Raw genomic sequence first — 20087 nt, 5'->3', positions numbered from 1 at the left:
AGTAGAGCCGGGTGCTGTACCTACTGAGCTGATGATTAGAGCCGGGTGCTGTGCTATGGCTTGGTTTCTTGTGGAACAGTGTAAATATTGCTATGCTGATCTTGCATTCTGGAACGTGAGATGTGTGCTATGCCAGTGCAACTTTTCTACTATAAAACCAGGTAGAGAACCCAATAGAGGAGATTAAGTCTAAAGGCGCTACATGGTCAATCTGCCGTCTGCATCGACCGTGCAGCATTTACAGCGATATGGCATCTGCATAAATTAAAGCATTCACACTTCTTGTGTCTCGCCGAGCAGCGCAGAGCTGTTGTCAAGGAAGGGAGTTTTTGTTTATACAGGACCTCGTGCCCTCACCTACCGTCAAACAATGTGAACGCGGCGCTATACAGAGCCCTCCGCATTGTTAAAACATTTGAGAGCTGTCTGGCGATGCAGTACAGAGCTCAATTTGGCCTCTGGAGGCTCCGCAATTGCGTAACACCATCCATACGGCACTTCCGACCACATTTTCGGGATCAAACAAATGGTCTCTTAGGGGAGAATGCAGGCAGTTTAGTGTAGAGAGGATTTAGTTCACCCCTGGATTCTGCATGTGAAACCAATGCCATACATACAAAATGGTGCAGGTTATAACAGAACAGGGAATATCCTGGTGGTGCGCTGCCTCCTCGTGGACTAACATCTTATTACACCCCCAATACCGTCGTTTTATAAAATTACTAGGAACGCGTTCCTATTCTCTACCCTTCTCCAGAAGTGTGCACCCCCCCCCCCCCTTAATGCATTTAAAAGTATTGGATTGGTGTAAGCATGGCTGGTAGGTGTTTCCATCATATTCCTCACACTAGTGCATTGCTTTTAAATCCATGAAGGGGAGTGTACGAGTGCAAAGGGTATAAAATAGGAGTGCAGACAGCCATAGAATACATAACGCACCCCTGAATTCAATCAATTACAGGTCAGGGATAATAAGCATGCTAGTCCTCTGAGAATATTTACGCGTACTGTATCTGAGCTGAAAACAGTTTATTCAGTCACAACTCGGCAATCTGTTCCTACTGTATCCTTACTTCGCAGAAATACTGACACGTCAGTAACTAGCGTACTACCCTGATGGTAAATGTCTAAAATGAGAACCAGCGCCTCCTTGCCCTGAGGCATGGCTACAGACTGGCCACCACAGGCGTCTTCAACAGCGCGCCATGTAAACAGGCCACACACGAGACTTGCATTTTTCTTAATTTTATTGTCACAGAAGCACAATTAGGTACCACTATGCAAGATGCACATCAAACTTATAAACTATTTTGAATTTAAAAAAAAAAAAGTTAAAAGGAATGCAAGTCCAAATATCCCATCAGGCACCACATGTATCCAAACAACGCTCTACAATAATGTTCAGGTATAGAGACAGAAAAGCAAAAGCACTTTGGATTTCCCCCCCTCCCCTCTTTTTTTTAATTTAGCTTTGTACCAATTCACCCATCATATTACATATTTATCACAAATGCATCCAAACCAGTCACACAAAACAGCATTCACCTGTGCTCTCCAACACACACTTCTAGTCTAAAGAGCTATTATCCAGCCACGAAGTACCAATATCAGGGCAGATTTTGCTCAAAAGTAATGTTTACACACACACCATTACAACATTTTCAGAAGATTGAGTGCCTTTACATCTAAACAATTGTCAGATTAAAGGTGGGGCTGACATTGTTTTTTTGTTTTAATCTTAGACAATGAAATAAAAAGATTATATTGAATATAGCCAATTAGATAAAAGCGTATGCTTTTATTTCAATGACTATAAGTAAGGTATATCTTAGCCAATCAAATTAAAAGTTGGAGTACCCAAGTGTAATCCTGACAACCTGTTTTTGTACATTTAAGAAATAACGACGAGTTCTCCATCTTTTTAGCAACAAGAATAAAGAACAGAAAATAGCAATAGACAATTGATTGATGACAACAGAATTGCAATATGCTCAAAGTCCTTAAAAAACATTGTTCCCTCTGAAGTGTTGGAACAAAATACAAAAGGAAACCGAACTGAAGAATTTAACAAAGGGATAAATATCAGGCGAGCTGTGAAACTAGGGCACACATATCTAAACTAATCATCCGCTTCCTTTGACACAAAGCATGGAAGGCTGTAAGCACTCGGGTCAGGTGGTCGATTGGCTGGGGTACAGGAGAGGGTAGGACGTTGGGCAGGGATGGGGGCAGGAGTTAGCCTGGATCCAAACTGAAATTGCTCCCTTTCACAACTGCTTCACTTCACAATTGTGGTCATCACAGTCTGGCTTTCAGACTTCAGTCTGACTGAACCATCTCTTCATTGAAACTGTTAGTGAGACAATAGCGAAAACAGCAGTTTTCTTTATTTGGGATGCAGGCTAGGCAGGGCTCAGAGGGCTCTTCCAGAAAGCAGGATCAATGTGTTACTTAGACATCCAACTGTCATAACTAAACATTCTGAATTAATTTAATCATTCCTAGAAATATAGACTTTGTATGACTGACTTGACAACCAACAAACCCATATTGAAGTTAAGCTTTCTAAAAATCAAGAGATTGACTGCTTATCAAAGTTAACTGGCTAATATGATGATTCTGCTTCCTGGAACACCCCACAGGGGTCAGAGCTAATCCTCGTCGGAGGAAGAGTCCCTGTCGAAGTTGTAGGCCATGAAGAAAACGTCAGGTCGAGGCGGGACAACGGCATGGCCCGGTTTCACTATCTCAAAGCCCAGAAAGCTGAATGTGCGCACAAGTTTAGCTGTGGAGAGAAACACATTAGAAATAACAAAAAAAACAATATGACCTTTGTTAATATATAGTTGTTGAACTCACTTGACTTATTCCTTAAAGCTCCTAGTGAGCAAACGATCTCCCAAACAGTGATTGGGGGGGGGGGGGGGGGGGGGGAATGGACAGTTGGGATGTGCTTCTCTATTGAAATAGTGGGTTTGGTGTAGGAATACGTTTTAAAATAGGACTGTTATACGTACCACGATCATCTCTGTTCTTGTAAAAGCAGACGAACACGCGGACAACTTTAAGATGTTCTTCTGCATACTCCAAAAGAGCCGCAAAACTGTTGAGAGAGAGAGGTTAACTTGGATGACAGACTAAACACCAATTCTAAAGATCTACGCCACCCCATCCTGGCCTCTCCCTCAGCCACACGCGGTCCTCTCCTCAGGGAGCGGCTTCCAAAGGTATCAGCTTTTCCGTTAGCTGGTAATAGCCAGATAAATTAAATTTGACACCAACCGGCCAATTGTCCGGGAGAAAGAAGGGGAAAAAAACATTGTGAAATGTTGATTGATGGAAATACATTTGACTGGTCATGCTATCGGTCTATAGGTTAATTTGCATAATTTAGTGGAATTAAATTGGCGTGTGTACCGTATATTCGCACAGAATACAGATAGAGCCTTAGAGCGGAAAATCTGTCAACCAGCACAGCATCTCAAACTGCAATGTCACACACCACGTTGCAATGAGCTATAGGCAGTATGCCTTTTGAAAAATATACTTAATTGTTTGAAACCTGAATGTTTTAATACATATGAGGCACGTCTTCTCTTGCTTCAAAGTAGCCTATTAGATCTCCTCTCCTAAATTTCTAACTGATATTTTCATCACATGAAACCGCTCGCATGTGCAGTGCCCTTTTGACAACAGTGTTTTCCTGCTAATTGCATTATGGAACGAACATTTGTGCGAAGCCAGGTAGCCTACCGCCTTGTGGGGCGCCAGGTAGCCTACCGCCTTGTGGGGCGCCAGGTAGACTACCGCCTTGTGGGGCGCCAGGTAGACTACCGCCTTGTGGGGCGCCAGGTAGACTACCGCCTTGTGGGGCGCCAGGTAGACTACCGCCTTGTGGGGCGCCAGGTAGACTACCGCCTTGTGGGGCGCCAGGTAGACTACCGCCTTGTGGGGCGCCAGGTAGACTACCGCCTTGTGGGGCGCCAGGTAGACTACCGCCTTGTGGGGCGCCAGGTAGACTACCGCCTTGTGGGGCGCCAGGTAGACTACCGCCTTGTGGGGCGCCAGGTAGACTACCGCCTTGTGGGGCGCCAGGTAGACTACCGCCTTGTGGGGCGCCAGGTAGACTACCGCCTTGTGCGCGTTGCTGCACTTATAATGTGAAGAAATAATCGTTTATCAACATTTTCAGATAAACGTTCTGATCTGTTGCATCAGACTCATTGTTTTTTAACGTTTATTTTAAATGTTTATGTAGTTTAGGCCAACTGGTTCTATGAACTAGGGATCAATATTCCCACAACTGTCCCAGAGTCTGTCTGGAATAGGCTATTTTCTCTTGATAAGCTGACCAATAGAATAGGTCAACTTAACTATGGGGGATAGTAGATTGACAGGCTAGTGATTTAGCTGTTTGTTACTCATCTTGTTGTCTGAGGAAAACTAAATGTGGACAGTTCTTCGAACATCTTCAGAGTGCACATCAGAATTCGTTAAGAAGTACCGCGTATCGTTGCATCCTCGACTTGTATGTTCTCTTCATATAAATGACCATCATGTAAATATGATTTCTGTCATTCTGAGCAGCGTGGGTGGACACCTTAATCAGGTTACGCACCCAATGCATATGGGCCCCGTAAACTTCTCAAATGTCCAATAAATTAAAATGTTGCCGGTCAAACGTCCAGAGTCACCCTGATAGAGGGGCATCCTGAGTGGCGCAGTGGTCTAAGGCACTGCATCGCTGTGCCACTAGAGATTCTGGGTTTGAGTCCAGGCTCTGTTGCTGCCAGCCGCGACCGGGAGACCCATGGGGTGGGCATTGCGTCAAGAAACAGTGCGGCTTGGTTGGGTTGTGTTTCAGAGGACGCATGGCTCTCGACCTTCACCTCTCCCGAGTCCGTAGGGGAGTTTCAGCGATGAGACTAACTACCAATTGGATACCATGAAATTGAGGAGAAAAAGGGGTAAAAATAAATAAAATATACCCTGATAGGCATCTCCACATACAGAGCACTCTCCCTGTCCTCACCTCTCCTTGCTGCCCTCGGGGAGGGGGTCTATGGGTATCTCCACATACAGAGCATTCCCACTCAGCACCGCGTCCCAGTTGATCACCCTGGAAACAGTGAGGCGGCTCTGGAAGTGGAGTATCCCGGGGCGACCGTTCCCTGCCGGCTCCGCTGTCACCGTCAAGTTCTGGAAAACCAATATGGAAGGAAACAGAAGGAACGTTAATGATTAAAAACAACTTCTTGGACAACTTCATGGTTGTGTTCACTAGAGCACACCGTTTCAATAGAAAGGAAATAGCTGTGTTGTTATTAGACAAGTTCAGGCAGTACATCACTATATGCAAATGTTTTAAATGTATTATACTGGGTGAGTCACCATTGAGACCATACAATACATAATAGACAAGATGAATCAAAACAAACATATCACTTCCCTTAAACTCAATCTAAACTGTCCAAATGAGCCCAGTGAGTCTAATTTCAAGGTGGCCCGAAAGCTATTCCTTGAGCTGGGGGCATAATAACTAAAATAATTTCCCCCAGGTCAGTGGAGAACCGCTGGACCTCCAGAACCAGCCAGTCCAGAGAGCGGTTCTGAAAAGTTGCTGGATCTTACGTATTAACTGGAGGTCTCACGGGTCTCCACTGACCTGAGGGGAAATTATTTCCGTTTTTTATGCCCTCAGCTCATGTAATAGCCTCTCAAGAAGGGCTTGGTAGAGTTTGCAGTCAACCAAATAATTACTAATGAATCATAGTCAGTAGAGGGTGACGGGACCTTTCCTATATAGTACCAGTACGCGACTGTCATTTGTACTCTCTGTCAGTCAACCTGCACACTGCAATAGGACATGGTAGTAGCAGAAAGAGTGAGCCTGCATGTCTGTCAACAATGTCAGCCTTGTGTTGTACAGACTCCCATATTACTTCACACAGATAGCTAACAGAGCCATCACATGACAGGATGTGGCCATGGCATCACCATGAAAACAAGAGTTTCTCTCTCATTTGTTTGTTTTGAACGCTGAGTGAATGACAACGACCGGTGTGTAATTGTTGCCTGTTTTGTATGTGTTCCAAAATGGCACCCTATTCCCTATATAAGGCTCTGGCCAAAAGTAGTGCACTATAAACCCTTCCAAAAAAAGATTGGAGTCAGAGTGCAGTAGTGTAAACTCATGTGATACCCCATAATGAAAGCTAAGGACTAGATAACAGGATATGTAACAATGAAACCTGGAGAATAGAGGCATTAACAAAACACAGAGAAGTGAAATTACCAGCTGTTTACTACCCTTCCCCCAAGGACCAAGTAGCCTATTCACGATATATAGTACGACGATCACATACTAGCTGTAGGCCCTGTTTATGTCATTCAGAGTACATGTACTGAGACTACAAACCTAGGGCGGCAGGTAGCCTAGTGGGTAAGAGCATTGGGCCAGTAACCGAAAGGGCGCTGGTTCGAATCCCTGAGCCGACTAGGTGGGGGGGGGAAGAAAAATCTGTCGATGCGCCCTTGATCAAGACACTTAACCCCAATTGCTCCTGTAAGTGGCTCTGGGTAAGAGCGTCTGCTAAATGACTAACACGTAAACGTAAAATGTAATAAGTTTGCAACTGAAAATATAATCTTCTAACAATATTTCTTTGTAGTATGTGACGAGTGTGCTTGATGCAGTGGAGCATTATGTAAGCACTGCATTTAACAAGCAGGTCGTGTATGTGAGGGTTGATGTACTCACGGAGTCGAGCGGCCGAGATGAAGAAGTGTGATCCCGTTGACCATTACCTCGCCCACCTGGGATCTTCAGGGGTGGGAGAGGGGCATCAGGAGCACCACAGAGGCCCCGGACCACGGGAACTACTACAGTGCAGGGAAAGACTGGCCACACACACAGAGAAACAGAGAGAGAGGTGGGGTTAGGCCCACAGATACTACTTCAATGCAGGGACAGGCTAGAAAGGATGAGGGAGAAACAGGGGTTTGTTTACGCTAACGTTCGCATTTCATTGCCACCGGTTCTCCATTGTATTTCTAAACCCAAAGGAAGCAGAGCCTAAAGAAACCCATTCCCGTCTGTTTCTAGGCTCAACACAACAACGTAGGAGGTGGGGCTGGTTTTCCTCACGTTATTATTACTATCCTATCCTGCAATTGAGTTTTCTTTATTGTCCCCCGCGATGAAATCAGGGATGGGACGGTGGATCGGTCCATCCGTTAGTCACACGCCATATCTCAGAAAAGCACTGGCTCGATTTTCATGAAACTTAGGTGAATGACGAGTCTTGCCATTTACAAAATTACACTGATTGGCAAAAGATGGGAGCTATAGTAATTAACTGAAATTTGTGAGTCACAACAGAGAGGAAGAAGAGAAGCAAGAGGGATAACAGGCCCCAAAATCTGTCTTCTCCAGCAGGTGGCGTTTTTCCTTAGGCACATGACATGGAGTGGATTATCTGAAGAGACGGGTACCCAGGCTAAATGCCTTTCATTTTTGAAGATATTTATTTTCATTGTTATATAGCGGTCACTTGAGTATCTGGTTAATATAATGGATACGATAACTCAAATGTTAGTCACACGCAATTGGCCCAAGGGGGCGGGCGCTGCATCATTCGTGGAGGATGACATGTTTACTCTTGCCTTGTTATAAACTGACAAAGTGCTCCATTGTGGCACATTTATCGGTGTAAATAAACCTAGACCTACCTATGGTTGAATTAGTGATACAACAATAGGACTTCCAAAACTCAGATCCTGTTATGTGAATCTTACACTTGTGTTGCCGAGTGTATTTATTTAGTGCAACAGGCTAACTAGCTAACAGGACAGGAGTGGATTAGTAGGACAGGCTAAGGGGCAGCCAGGGATGCTGGAGTGGGTGTCTGAAAACAATGATGTGCGCTACAAAGCTCACAGGCTCACTGCAGTGAGATGGGCCAGTAAAGTGGATGCAATACACAGCTTTTGTGTGATCTTAAAACCTCCCATGAAAAACCGTACTATATTTTTTGTATGTGATTATGCATCAGCTCTTCCTTCATAATTGTGATCAGAATCTGTGCATTATTAAGCACATAATATAATGGCACAGTAGGGCCAGGTTTCCTGTTAAAACGGAATGTATTAATCTAAGGCAAAACAAGATCAACAAACACATCCGCCATCATATGTCAGTAAATGTAAATTCATTGGTCAACGCCACAGCGGGTTGCAGAATCCCCTTCAGGGAACATCTGATGAGGCTGACTTGAATGTCGACAGGAAGGCACCACAATGAGGAAAAAACGTGCAGAATCTAAACTAAGCTTCTACTTGATTACCTACGATTAAAACTATATGACCCTAAAACCAGACAATGATCGCTAGAAGTCAAAAATATAAGTAGCTTACTACATGGAATAATGAATTCATCCCATGTAGATATTTAATTGTTTCATAAGGGTGGGTAGCCAGCAGATCCGACCGGCTTACTTACAGCTGCACTAGGGTCAGACAGGATTCCTGTTTGGAAGACACAGCGGGGCCAGCATGAGATACGGCTCAGAAAACATACTTCAATCCGGGGATGAGAAATTCGTTGAAATCCGAAGTTTCCCATTAATCCAACTATTACACAGAAGATTGAATGGAAAACTGCCATGCTAGGTAGCAGAAGTCACAGCAGTCATTTTGGAATGGCAGTGTAAGCCACTCAGCTCTGCTGTTCAACGTGACATGCCATTACAGCTGCTGTGGCTACTGCTAGCTAGCATGAGGACTAAAGCATTCAATCTTATCTGTGTAACAGTTGGGATAAATGGAACAATTCGGAGTACAACACATTTCTCATCCCCAGATTGAGGTAGGTTTTCCGAGGCATACATTACATGACCAAAAGTATGTGGACACCTGGTTGTCGAACATCTCATTCCAAAATGACAGGCATTAATATGGAGTTGGTCCCCCTTTGCTGCTATAACAGCCTCCACCCTTCTGGGAAGGTTTTCCACTAGATGTTGGATCATTGCTGCGGGGACTTGCTTCCATTCAGCCACATGAGCAATAGTGAGGTTGGGCACTGATGTTGGGTGATTAGGCCTGGCTCTCAGTCGGCATACCAAAGGTGTTTGATGGGATTGAGATCAGGCCAGTCAAGTTCTTCCACACCGATCTCGACAAACAATTTCTTTATGGCAAGTCAGTTAAGAACAAATTCTTATTTACAATGACGGCCTACCACAGCCAAACCCTGACACTGGGCCAATTGTGCGGTTCCGTTCTGTGAGCTTGTGTGGCCTACCACTTCGCGGCTGAGCCGTTGTTGCTCCTGGACGTTTCCACTTCACCATAACATCACTTACAATTGACCTTGGCAGCTCCAGCAGGGCAGAAACTTGACAAACTGACTTGTTGGAAAGGTGGCATCCTATGAAGGTGCTACGTTGAAAGTGACAGATCTTCAGTGAGGCCATTCTACTGCCAATGTTTGTCTATGGAGATTGCATGGCTGTGTGCTCGATTTTATACACTTGTTAGCAACGGGTGTGGCTGCAATAACTGAATCCACAAATTTGAAGGGGTGTCCACACATACTTATGTATCTCTCGGGGGCTCCTTGGGGTTTCAATCTAAACCGGAAGCCTGTCAGACCCTAATCCAGCTGTAAGCAAGCGGGTCAGATAAACTCCAACTCAACAATACCGAGACATTATGATGCCCAATTACAATAATGTTGTATCATTTTGAGGGAAGAATAGTATAATGGCGTAATGTTACAATATAAATGCTTTTGTGATGTCAAGGCGGAGAAACGACTATTGTTGCGTCACTGAGGCCTTATTAAATAATCAAGTGTGTTGTGATTACAGAGACAAACGCAACAATCATGGATGCAGATTCCCACATTACAGTGGAAAGGGAAATGTTTTTATTCTGTTTTTGAAGTTTATCCGTGAAACGACGAGCCATTCTAATGAGTTTCATTTGTGCCCTTTAACTCATACACCAGCCAACTAGCTACCTGACTATGTTAATGCTATAGCTACTAACGTTATGTTTTCAGGTGGAAAGATAGTTAGCCTAGGTACTATGCCAACGTCAACAATCTAACGTTAACTCATCTTATATAGGCGTCATTGGCAACCATTGAAACATAGAAAACCCTAACCATTTATTTATGTTACGTGTGTAAAGTGATAGTATCTTCCTAAAAGATCTTGATAACGTAACTAACCGTTAGCCTAGCTTCTGTTAGATAAGTGACGTAGCTAAGCTAGTTTAGCACAATAGAATAGAAGATGACTAACTGGAAACAATTTAATTATTTTCTAATTCATTCTGGACATTTTTCATAGATTACTTAGCTAACCAGTTGTGGGTATTTTGTGACATAGTAAATTAAATCCCAGTTTATATTCGTAGCTACTTCCTCGTCACTGAAAACAATTGCTAGCTACCATCCCCCACTTGACTTTGCTGTCTGTCTCCACTTACTTGCCAATCATGTCACAAATACTATTACTTAAATCCGCCATGGTAGTATAGCACTGTGGTTTTCCTTCTTTCTCGCGAGCAAAGCAATGACTGTTTAAGATCCGCTGGAGGTTGGATTTTACCATCCGGCCTCGGGTAGAGACACGACGGGCTTCTGACTGCTCACTGCAATGGTCGGCTGAGTAATAAAGCCCGATCGGTGCTGAACTCAAGCTAAATGAGCCCCGAGCTACGTAGAGGGAAACAAGCGATACGTAACTAGAGGTGAAGATAGCTACGTGGGGGCGTCTTCTGTGCAAGTGGAAAAGTACCAAAGCCAGCAAACTAACAACAAAGACAGACAGTAGGTCTGATGTTTGTGACCAAGGTAAGACATGTTGAATCTGAAGCCCCCATGCAACATTAAGTTACATTTCATTTGATTGAAATGTACTGAATTATTAAGAGGTCTGTAGAGACTTGAATAAAGGAACACAGTGGCAATTAAATGGGTTAATTAATAAAGGCATTATTCATATTATTGCCCATTTAAACTTTAGTATGGTACATATTTGTGTAGGTTTACAGATTTTTACTCTAGCCTCCCCTGCAATATAAAATACCACTTTCACTTTGCCATTAAAGCATGTCTCCATGAACCCAACAGTGGACTGCAGAGACTGCAATAGGCTACATGCACGTTCTCGCCAAGCAGGTTTATCTTTTTGGGATGAGGATATAGCATTGGCTTGTTTACCTGGCTATAAATGCCACTGTCTGTCTGGTGGGTAAGCTTTAAGGAGTAGCTATTTATCTTGAATGCTATTAACAGGGACAAAGTAAGGAATGTCCTAAATGGCTCCCTATTCCCTAGGTGCCATTTGGATTGGAATTTAGCACAAGTCAGTGCTTGAGTTGAACCCAGTGACCTTTTACCTTGGAGTTAAACATAACTTTAATACATAACTCAATTGAATGGTGACAAAGCCACTGGCTGGACCTTATACAAGTTGCCACATCTAATCTGGATTATGAAGTATAGTACCGGTAGACAGACAGTCTTGTATTGAGATGTGAAGCCTATTGAGAGAAATTTAGGCTGATTTGTTTCCTTGAATTGTCTAAAGCCCCCCCCCCCCCAATTAAAAATGGCAGACTATTATTATAATTATAGTTGGGCTCCCGAGTGGCACAGTGGTCTAAGGCACTGCATCTCAGTGCTAGAGGTGTCACTACAGACCCTGGTTCGATTCCAGGCTGTATCACAACTGGCCGTGATTGGGAGTCCCATAGGGCGGCGCACAATTTGCCCAGCGCCGTTAGGGTTTGGCCAGGGTAGGCAGTCATTGTAAATAAGATTAACTGACTTGCCTAGTTAGATAAAGGTTAAAATGAACCAAATGGCACCCCATTCCCTATATAGTGCACTAGTTTTGACCAGAGACTTTTGGATAGTGTGCACTATTAAGGGAATAGTTTGCCATTTCAGACACTGACCTAAAGTGCTACAGTTTATCAGCTCAGCTCGAATACTTGGGGGCCCTGCTGAGATGTTGAGCAAGTCAGCTGCTTGCGGTAGTTTAACTGCTGTAGAGCCTACGTGTAATACGTCATGTTGATCACTAGGTGTCAGCCTTGCATCACAAACACCTGTATCAGGTTTGACGTGTTCTGGCTACATTCATTGTCATGTCAGTTATGTTCTATGAAGCCATTTGTTTTATATTTGAGCAATGGATTACATTGTCACTCAAAACCAGCCCTAATAGGATCCCCAACAGACATCTCAGAGGCTGGCTGAAGTGGTAAACCACTGTCTCTCTATCTCAGTGTGGCTTCGCTTATTGTCAAAATAGACTCAGTGAAGTGCAGAGGGGGCAGCGAGCTAGTACAGGCTCGTTTTGCTTTTCAGCTGTGTAACCGCTCCAAAAATCCCTCTGTAAAAACTCCTCTGTACTGCAGTTGAACATTTCCCATAGTTTAAGGTATTTAGATGACTGAGAAGGAATCATGATTAAGTACATAGAAAATTGGGCTTGGAACATTGTACTTATTGCCCAATCTGGCTTTGTTTGGCATAGGTATGTTCCTCAGTGCAGATACAATATGGTCTGATCTGTTAATTATACATTCAGACCTCAGGATATCTCATGGAGAAATCTGAAGTGAATTGAATCGTAACAGAGGGTTGGTTTGAGGTAATGTTAATCTACCTATCAATCTAATCATGTACATCTCTTTAATGTCAGTTTGACTGCTATTTGAACCACTCACTTTCACATTTGAATTATTCCTTTGTCCTACTGGTTAATAGAATGTTTAAAGAGAACTATTCTGTGGAACTCTGGTATTTGCTGTGGAATGAGCCTCATGACCTGTGCTCATCGGAGAAACAAAAGAAGAGGGGAGCATTCAGTGTAGCTGCTGTCACTGGGGGTTGTCTGGGGCACTCCACTCACTCACACCCCCCAACAGTGTTGTCTGTGGTACTCTGAGTTCCTGCTCCCCTAGACATGTAATTCCATTGGTCAGTGCACCATAGCAACACATTCCACCTATGACAAAGGAGCTCTGTGTTTTTGAGTGATATGAAGCAGAAAGCAAAGGAGGATTGAAAGGCACACACACGCACGGTGTGTGTGTATTTATTCCGAGACCCAAAACCTCCAGACTAATTTTCATCCCATTTCTGCTTCAAGTTCCTGTGTCCAAATCACTAAGGACTTAATGGTCCAAACAGTCGGTAAGAAGGCGTGACAGCACCTCTTCCCCACACACACGCAAACAGTCGGTAAGAAGGCGTGACAACAGGAAGTTAATAAGATTTGGCATATGCCCTCAGATCCTCGAATAATTCTACAGCTGGACCATTGAGAGCATCTTGACTGGCTGCATCACTGCTTGGTATGGCAATAGCACCGCCCCTCGATCGCATGGCGCTACAGAGGGCGGTGCGGTCAGCCCAGGCCATCACTGGGGCTGAGCTCCCTGCTATCCAGGACCTCTATATCAGGCGGTGTAAAAGGAAGGCCCTGAAAAAAGAATTAGACTCTAGTCACCCAAGCCATAGACTCTCTGCTGCCACACAGCAAGCGGTACCAGTGCATCAAGTCTGACACCAACAGCCTCCTGAACAGTTTCTATCCCAAAGACCATAAGACTGCTAAATAGCTAACAGAATGGCTACACAGACTATCTGCACCGATCCTTCTATTTTATTTTTGTACTGTCTCTATGCACATTCTACACACACAATCATCATATACGCTGCTGCTACTCTGTTTATCATATATCCTGATGCCTAGTCACCTTACCCCTATACATATCTAACCCTACCACTCCAGTATCCCTGCACATTGTAAATATGCTACTGGAACTAACCCTGTATATAGCTTACTTACTTTCTCGTGTTCTTATTTCTATTTCTCGTATTTGTTCTACTTGATTTTGTAATATTTTTTTATAGTACCACTGCATTGTTAGGAAAGAGCAGGCAAGAAAGGCATTTCACTGTACTAGTGCACGTGACAAACTTAACATGAGCTCTCCCACTCCAGGGTCAGATTGCAGTGGCCTTCCTTGGAGTGAATTTGACTGGAATGTAAATAGCTAGACAGTAACCCCAGACAGACCTGTTTCCATCTGTAAAACTCTGTAGTATCTCACACTGCGGTACTGGGTTATAATTAGCTTTAAGCCAAGGATGAGACAAACAGGAATTTGATTTTGCAATGTGCTGCTGTGAACAATATTGAAAAGGCAGAGACAGGGAGACATTTTTTTGTTCAATTGAACATTTCCACCACAATGAAGACATTTCATTTGCACAGAGTGCGCTGGTCCTCCTTAAATGGTTTGTATGATCTCTTAATCTGGTCATTTTTTGTTGTTGTAAAATTCCCCAATTTGACTGAAAGCTCCTATGTTAAACTATGTGGAGATGCTTTCACTGGAACTACTGTTCGGTACCACATTTTACAACATGGGCTTTTACATTTCCTTATGGCTCCCTGACTAAGTCATTCTTCCATCCATTCGCAGATATCTTTAAAAGTGCAAACACCACCACACACACAAAACCCACTTACATCCATTGATGCCGTTCACAACCAAAAGACAGACGGAGCATGGTGTGCATGTGTGAAAACATATTTACAATTTATTGATGAATGCAGGTGAGGCTCACATTAATCAATGTGTTAGTGGTCACAAAGACCAGTATCTTTTCTATTCACATAATGATAACAGCAGTGGAATAGAACAGAATTTGGACTGTTTGCCTGCAGCCCCAGGCCATAATCAATGATTAATTCTTGATGAAACAAGAAGAAGTTGAAGCGTGTGTGTGTTCCAAATGGTACCCTTTTCCCTACACAGGGCTCTGGTCAAGAGTAGTGCACTACCCTACACAGGGCTCTGGTAAGGAGTAGTGCACTACGAATGGAATAGGGCACCATTTAGGATGCAAGGAAAAACAGAAAGGCCTTCCTCCAGTGACTACTATGGGTTAAAACAATTGGATATAATAGATACTTTTCACTATGGATCTTATCCATTGCAATTATTAAGACCTGCTTGAGGTGGGGCTCGCTATTTGATCTACAACCTCTTTATGTACAAGTTCTGTCCGTCTCCAGACCATTCTGTGAAATTCCAGTTTCACAAATTGCAGAGGGGGCATAGGGGTTAAGATTTACAATTAGGTTCTCAGTCACCATAACATGTATATGGAGAAGTAAAGGCACTGTAACAATTGATAATATCAAAAACAACAATTATAGATGACATTAAAGACATGCTCTGGTACTTTGGCAACTAAGAAAGTATGTTTTAAACCTCCCGCTTTGGGCTGATTGTGTCAGTGCGTAGTTCATACACAATTACTGTTTTAACTCAATTAGCCACGAAATCCCTAGTTTGAAAGTTACTTTTCTTGAAGCTGTTCCGGGCCATTTTCCCCCACATTTCCCCCCACATAGCAATTTGAGTTATAGCCAATGAGTTTCAGTACTCTTGCATTTAAGTGACAGCAAGCAAGAGGCTTGCCCAGCATTATCCAATGAGGTTGCAGGGCAGGCCCAATGGACACAGCAGAGATAGAGCAATGACATGGTGCAAATACTGTATCTGCACATATGTGACATAGTAAGCCATTTTCAGGGACCACTTTTGGCTCGTGAGTGCTACTTTCTGAACTACTGGCTAAAAGTATGCAAAAGTACCGGAGTATCTCTTTAAAAAGGTAAGTATTGGGGTAAGTGGGACCATAGCAGTGGTGGTACTGGCTGTCTTAGTATCGCTTAACTAATGATATACATACTGTATTTTGTGGCATTAGGCAGTACACTTTTTTAGATTGGTTCATGTCAGACCATTTCCATAGTTACCATTCCATCTAGGCCAATCAAAACAGCTTTGGTTTCAAGATGGCCACCTTTCTAACCAATACATGTCCTCCTCGTGGATTAACAAGGAGAGATACAACACCAATCACTCTAAACTGAGCTGTAGACAAGGTATCCTTCAGGAACCAGTTTACTCAATTTCAACACACTGGTATGAATGTGTATGCACAATTCAATACACGCCAGTGTCAATGCCTGTGTGTAACATAAAACCAATGTGTGAAAGCAAATCAAAATTAGCTAGCTGCACAGGCACAATCAAACATTTGTCAAGAGTTGCTGGACATGGATAAATGAGGACGAGAGCTCTTGTTTGAAAGGGCAAGTAGTCCCATTGATAAGGACAACACAAAACATTAACACTTGAAACGTCTTGGCAGGTGTGTATACTGACTGTTGTTCATCAATACTAAATAGGTAAGTAAATGTAGGTCTTCCTGCATTACTTCAATCCTCCATTCCATGCTTAGCTCTAACAGCTGCTGTGTCTGGGGTGGAACAGAGAGCGCTCTGATTCTGGCAAGAGAGACTATCCTGTTCTGTTCTGCCCATCGCTGGCCTGCTTGTGCTTTTGGGACGGTTCCTTACCAGCGGGTTTGTGTCTTAGTCCATACAGTAAAGTAAAACAACAGCAGTCTGTAGACATACAGCTGAATGGACAGGAAAGTGAGTGATGCCTTGTTACTTTCATGCATATGGGTGGAGAGCAGACAGACAGGTTCACATTGTGTCACTGTATCCTCCGAGACAGATACAGAGGAAACCCATGGCAGTTCATGGTCTCTACACACTAACACAGTCACCACCAATCCCAATGATTTGGGATTCAGACAGTCTGTCCGGTCAGTGTGTCAGTCACTTGAGTGAGTAGAGCAGTTCAGCTGTATGACACAGGGACAGAGGATGAGCAGAGCTGAAGTACTGACAACACAGCCAGTCCTCTAACTCTGCGTTCCTCTCCGGCTCCAGAGACCTCTCTGCGAACTTCATCATCAGCAGAGCTCTCTTCACATCCAACCAGTTGAGGAGGCCCTCGTGGCGGGGCCCTTCCCCGGGGCCCAGTCTGTCCCCCCACTGCTGTTGCTCCATCAGGTCTTTCCGGGGGCCCCACAGCAGGCTCTGCAGCACCCGCTTGGCCTCCTGAATGTGGATGCGTTTAATGGGGTCCGGTTGGAGGAGTAGCCGGGTTAGTCTCTGGAGTCCAGCGGAGTAGAGAGAGACTGGAGGGATGGGGGGCAGGTCCTCACAGCTGTAGTCCTGTTCTTTCAGTTTCGGGCTGACCTCAAACGGGTTCGGCTGGTGGAGGAGCTCATAGATTAGAATACCGGTTTGGAACTCATCGAATTTCCGGTACTGGGCGGCCGAGACGATCTCCGGGGCCAGGCGGGCGTGGTTGCGTTTGAGGCGGGGGTCATTGTGGGCAGAGTCCTCAGTGTTCCGCTGCTTGGCCTTGGCGAAGCTGGAGATGACCAGGCGGGGGAGGTGCTTCTGGTCGTGTGGGGCGTTGGGGTTGGCCTGCGGGGGGCGGCGGTGTGGGACCAGGAGGAGGTTCTCCAGACAAAGGTCTCGATGTGTCACCCCATGCTCCTTTAGATGGTCCAGACCATTGCACAGCTGCAGCAGGAGGAAGCAGACCCACCGCTCGTACACCTCTGGCTGGGCCTGTTGGGAAAACAAATACAAATGAGACACTGGCAGGCAAAAGTCAAGCAATATTGCGTCTTTCATTCCATGTCCACAATGGTGAATATCGCACCATTCAGTCAACTTTCCACGCTAGTGGCCTTCCTCAAGATAAGATGCAATGAGATGTTTCAAATGTGCACAATCATACCTGGTGAACGGACGCCCACTCCTTGACAAAGTCTGCCGTAGTCTGCTGTGGCACCTCCCGGGTGATAACCACCACACGCTCCTTGTCCCCCTGTGTGGGGTTGGGACTGGGGGGCAGCGAGGCCTCATCAGCGGGGAGCATGCTCCGGGGCACGCAGGCTATGAAGTGGCCACAGTCCTGCTGGAGGTTGAAGTGGGGGGGGACGGTCTGCTGGACGGACAGGCTGTAGAGGTGACCCTGCTTGGCTTCTGAGGTCTGGCTTTTACAGATCTGGCGAGAGAAGAGGAGAGACACCGTGGTTAGAATAGAAACACAGACATAATCATGTGGAGGAAAATGTCTGCCTGGCTCTTAAAATCAAATCGTATTTGTCACATACACATGGTTAGCAGATGTTAATGCGAGTGTAGAGAAATGCTTGTGCTTCTAGTTCCGACAATGCAGTAATAACCAACAAGTAATCTAACCTAACAATTCCACAACTACTACCTTATACACACACAAGTGTAAAGGGATAAAGAATATGTACATAAAGATATATGAATGAGTGATGGTACAGAACGGCATAGGCAAGATGCAGTAGATGGTATCTTAGATATCTGGAGGGTGAAGGGGGAGGGTTAGAGCACAATGTACACAGTGAGGAAAATATTTCTTCTCTGGTTAAGTAAGAGACTGTGGAATATTATCCCCACTTGCTGTCAACAAGCTTTAAATCCTTAATTCATTTAGATCTTGTTTTCCATCCAGTAGTAGCAGACAGACAGTAATTCCATAAGTGTACCAGTCTAACTACAAGCAGCCATGAATGAGTTTCATCATGTTTAATACGAGTAAAGTCAAACACTGTGGTTATGTCCCAAATGACACCGTATTCCCTATAAAGTGCATTACTTTTGACCAGTCATATAGGCCCTAGTCAAAAGTAGTGCACTATATTGGGAAGTGTGGCATTTGGGATGCAACCTGTCCATCTCTCCCACTTTACAAACACAGCTGAGCCCTGATATGACACAGGCTACGTCCCAAATGCCACCCTTTACCCTACTTAGTGCACTTCTTTTGACGGGAGTCCTATAGGCCCTGGTCAAAAGTAGTACACTATAAAATGAATATAGTGATAATGAATACAGTTCCATTTGGGCCGTAGCCATAGTGATAATGAATACAGTTCCATTTGGGACGTAGCCATAGTGATAATGAATACGGTTCATTTGGGACGTAGCCATAGTGATAATGAATACGGTTCATTTGAGACGTAGCCATAGTGATAATGAATATGGTTCATTTGAGACGTAGCCATAGTGATAATGAATATGGTTCATTTGGGACGTAGCCATAGTGATAATGGATATGGTTCATTTGGGACGTAGCCATAGTGATAATGGATATGGTTCCATTTGGGACGTAGCCATAGTGATAATGAATATGGTTCATTTGAGACGTAGCCATAGTGATAGTGAATATGGTTCATTTGAGACGTAGCCATAGTGATAATGAATACGGTTCATTTGGGACGTAGCCATAGTGATAATGAATACGGTTCATTTGGGACGTAGCCATAGTGATAATGAATACGGTTCATTTGGGACGTAGCCATAGTGATAATGAATACGGTTCATTTGAGATGTAGCCATAGTGATAATGAATACGGTTCATTTGGGACGTAGCCATAGTGATAATGAATATGGTTCATTTGAGACGTAGCCATAGTGATAATGAATATGGTTCATTTGGGACGTAGCCATAGTGATAATGAATATGGTTCATTTGAGACGTAGCCATAGTGATAATGAATATGGTTCATTTGAGACGTAGCCATAGTGATAATGAATATGGTTCATTTGAGACGTAGCCATAGTGATAATGAATATGGTTCATTTGGGATGTAGCCATAGTGATAATGAATATGGTTCATTTGGGATGTAGCCATAGTGATAATGAATATGGTTCATTTGGGATGTAGCCATAGTGATAATGAATATGGTTCATTTGGGATGTAGCCATAGTGATAATGAATATGGTTCATTTGGGATGTAGCCATAGTGATAATGAATATGGTTCATTTGGGATGTAGCCATAGTGATAATGAATATGGTTCATTTGGGATGTAGCCATAGTGATAATGAATATGGTTCATTTGGGATGTAGCCATAGTGATAATGAATATGGTTCATTTGGGATGTAGCCATAGTGATAATGAATATGGTTCATTTGGGATGTAGCCATAGTGATAATGAATATGGTTCATTTGGGACGTAGCCATAGTGATAATGAATATGGTTCATTTGAGACGTAGCCATAGTGATAATGAATATGGTTCATTTGGGATGTAGCCATAGTGATAATGAATATGGTTCATTTGGGATGTA

General features: G+C 43.9%; 1 protein-coding gene and 1 pseudogene across 1 annotated transcript in view; both read right to left on the bottom strand.

Moving 5' to 3' along the window:
* Positions 1-1229: 1229 nt before the first annotated feature.
* Positions 1230-10723, bottom strand: LOC120044887 (annotated as a pseudogene).
* Positions 10724-14615: 3892 nt separating this feature from the next.
* Positions 14616-20087, bottom strand: part of LOC120044886 (inactive tyrosine-protein kinase PRAG1-like) — a 41056-nt gene continuing 35584 nt past the window's right edge. Inside the window, exons 6-7 of the mRNA XM_038989606.1 lie at positions 17716-17985; positions 14616-17543 (exon numbers count right to left, since the gene is read on the bottom strand). Of these exons, the coding sequence (XP_038845534.1) occupies positions 16737-17543; positions 17716-17985 (1077 nt within the window). The 3' untranslated portion in view covers positions 14616-16736. The remainder of the gene's footprint in view (positions 17544-17715; positions 17986-20087) is intronic.

The sequence above is a fragment of the Salvelinus namaycush genome, chromosome 3, assembly GCF_016432855.1.
Source record: "Salvelinus namaycush isolate Seneca chromosome 3, SaNama_1.0, whole genome shotgun sequence".
Taxonomy (NCBI): domain Eukaryota; kingdom Metazoa; phylum Chordata; class Actinopteri; order Salmoniformes; family Salmonidae; genus Salvelinus; species Salvelinus namaycush.
The sequence above is the reverse complement of the archived record's forward strand: the minus strand, read 5'-3'. Positions and strand labels throughout refer to the sequence as shown.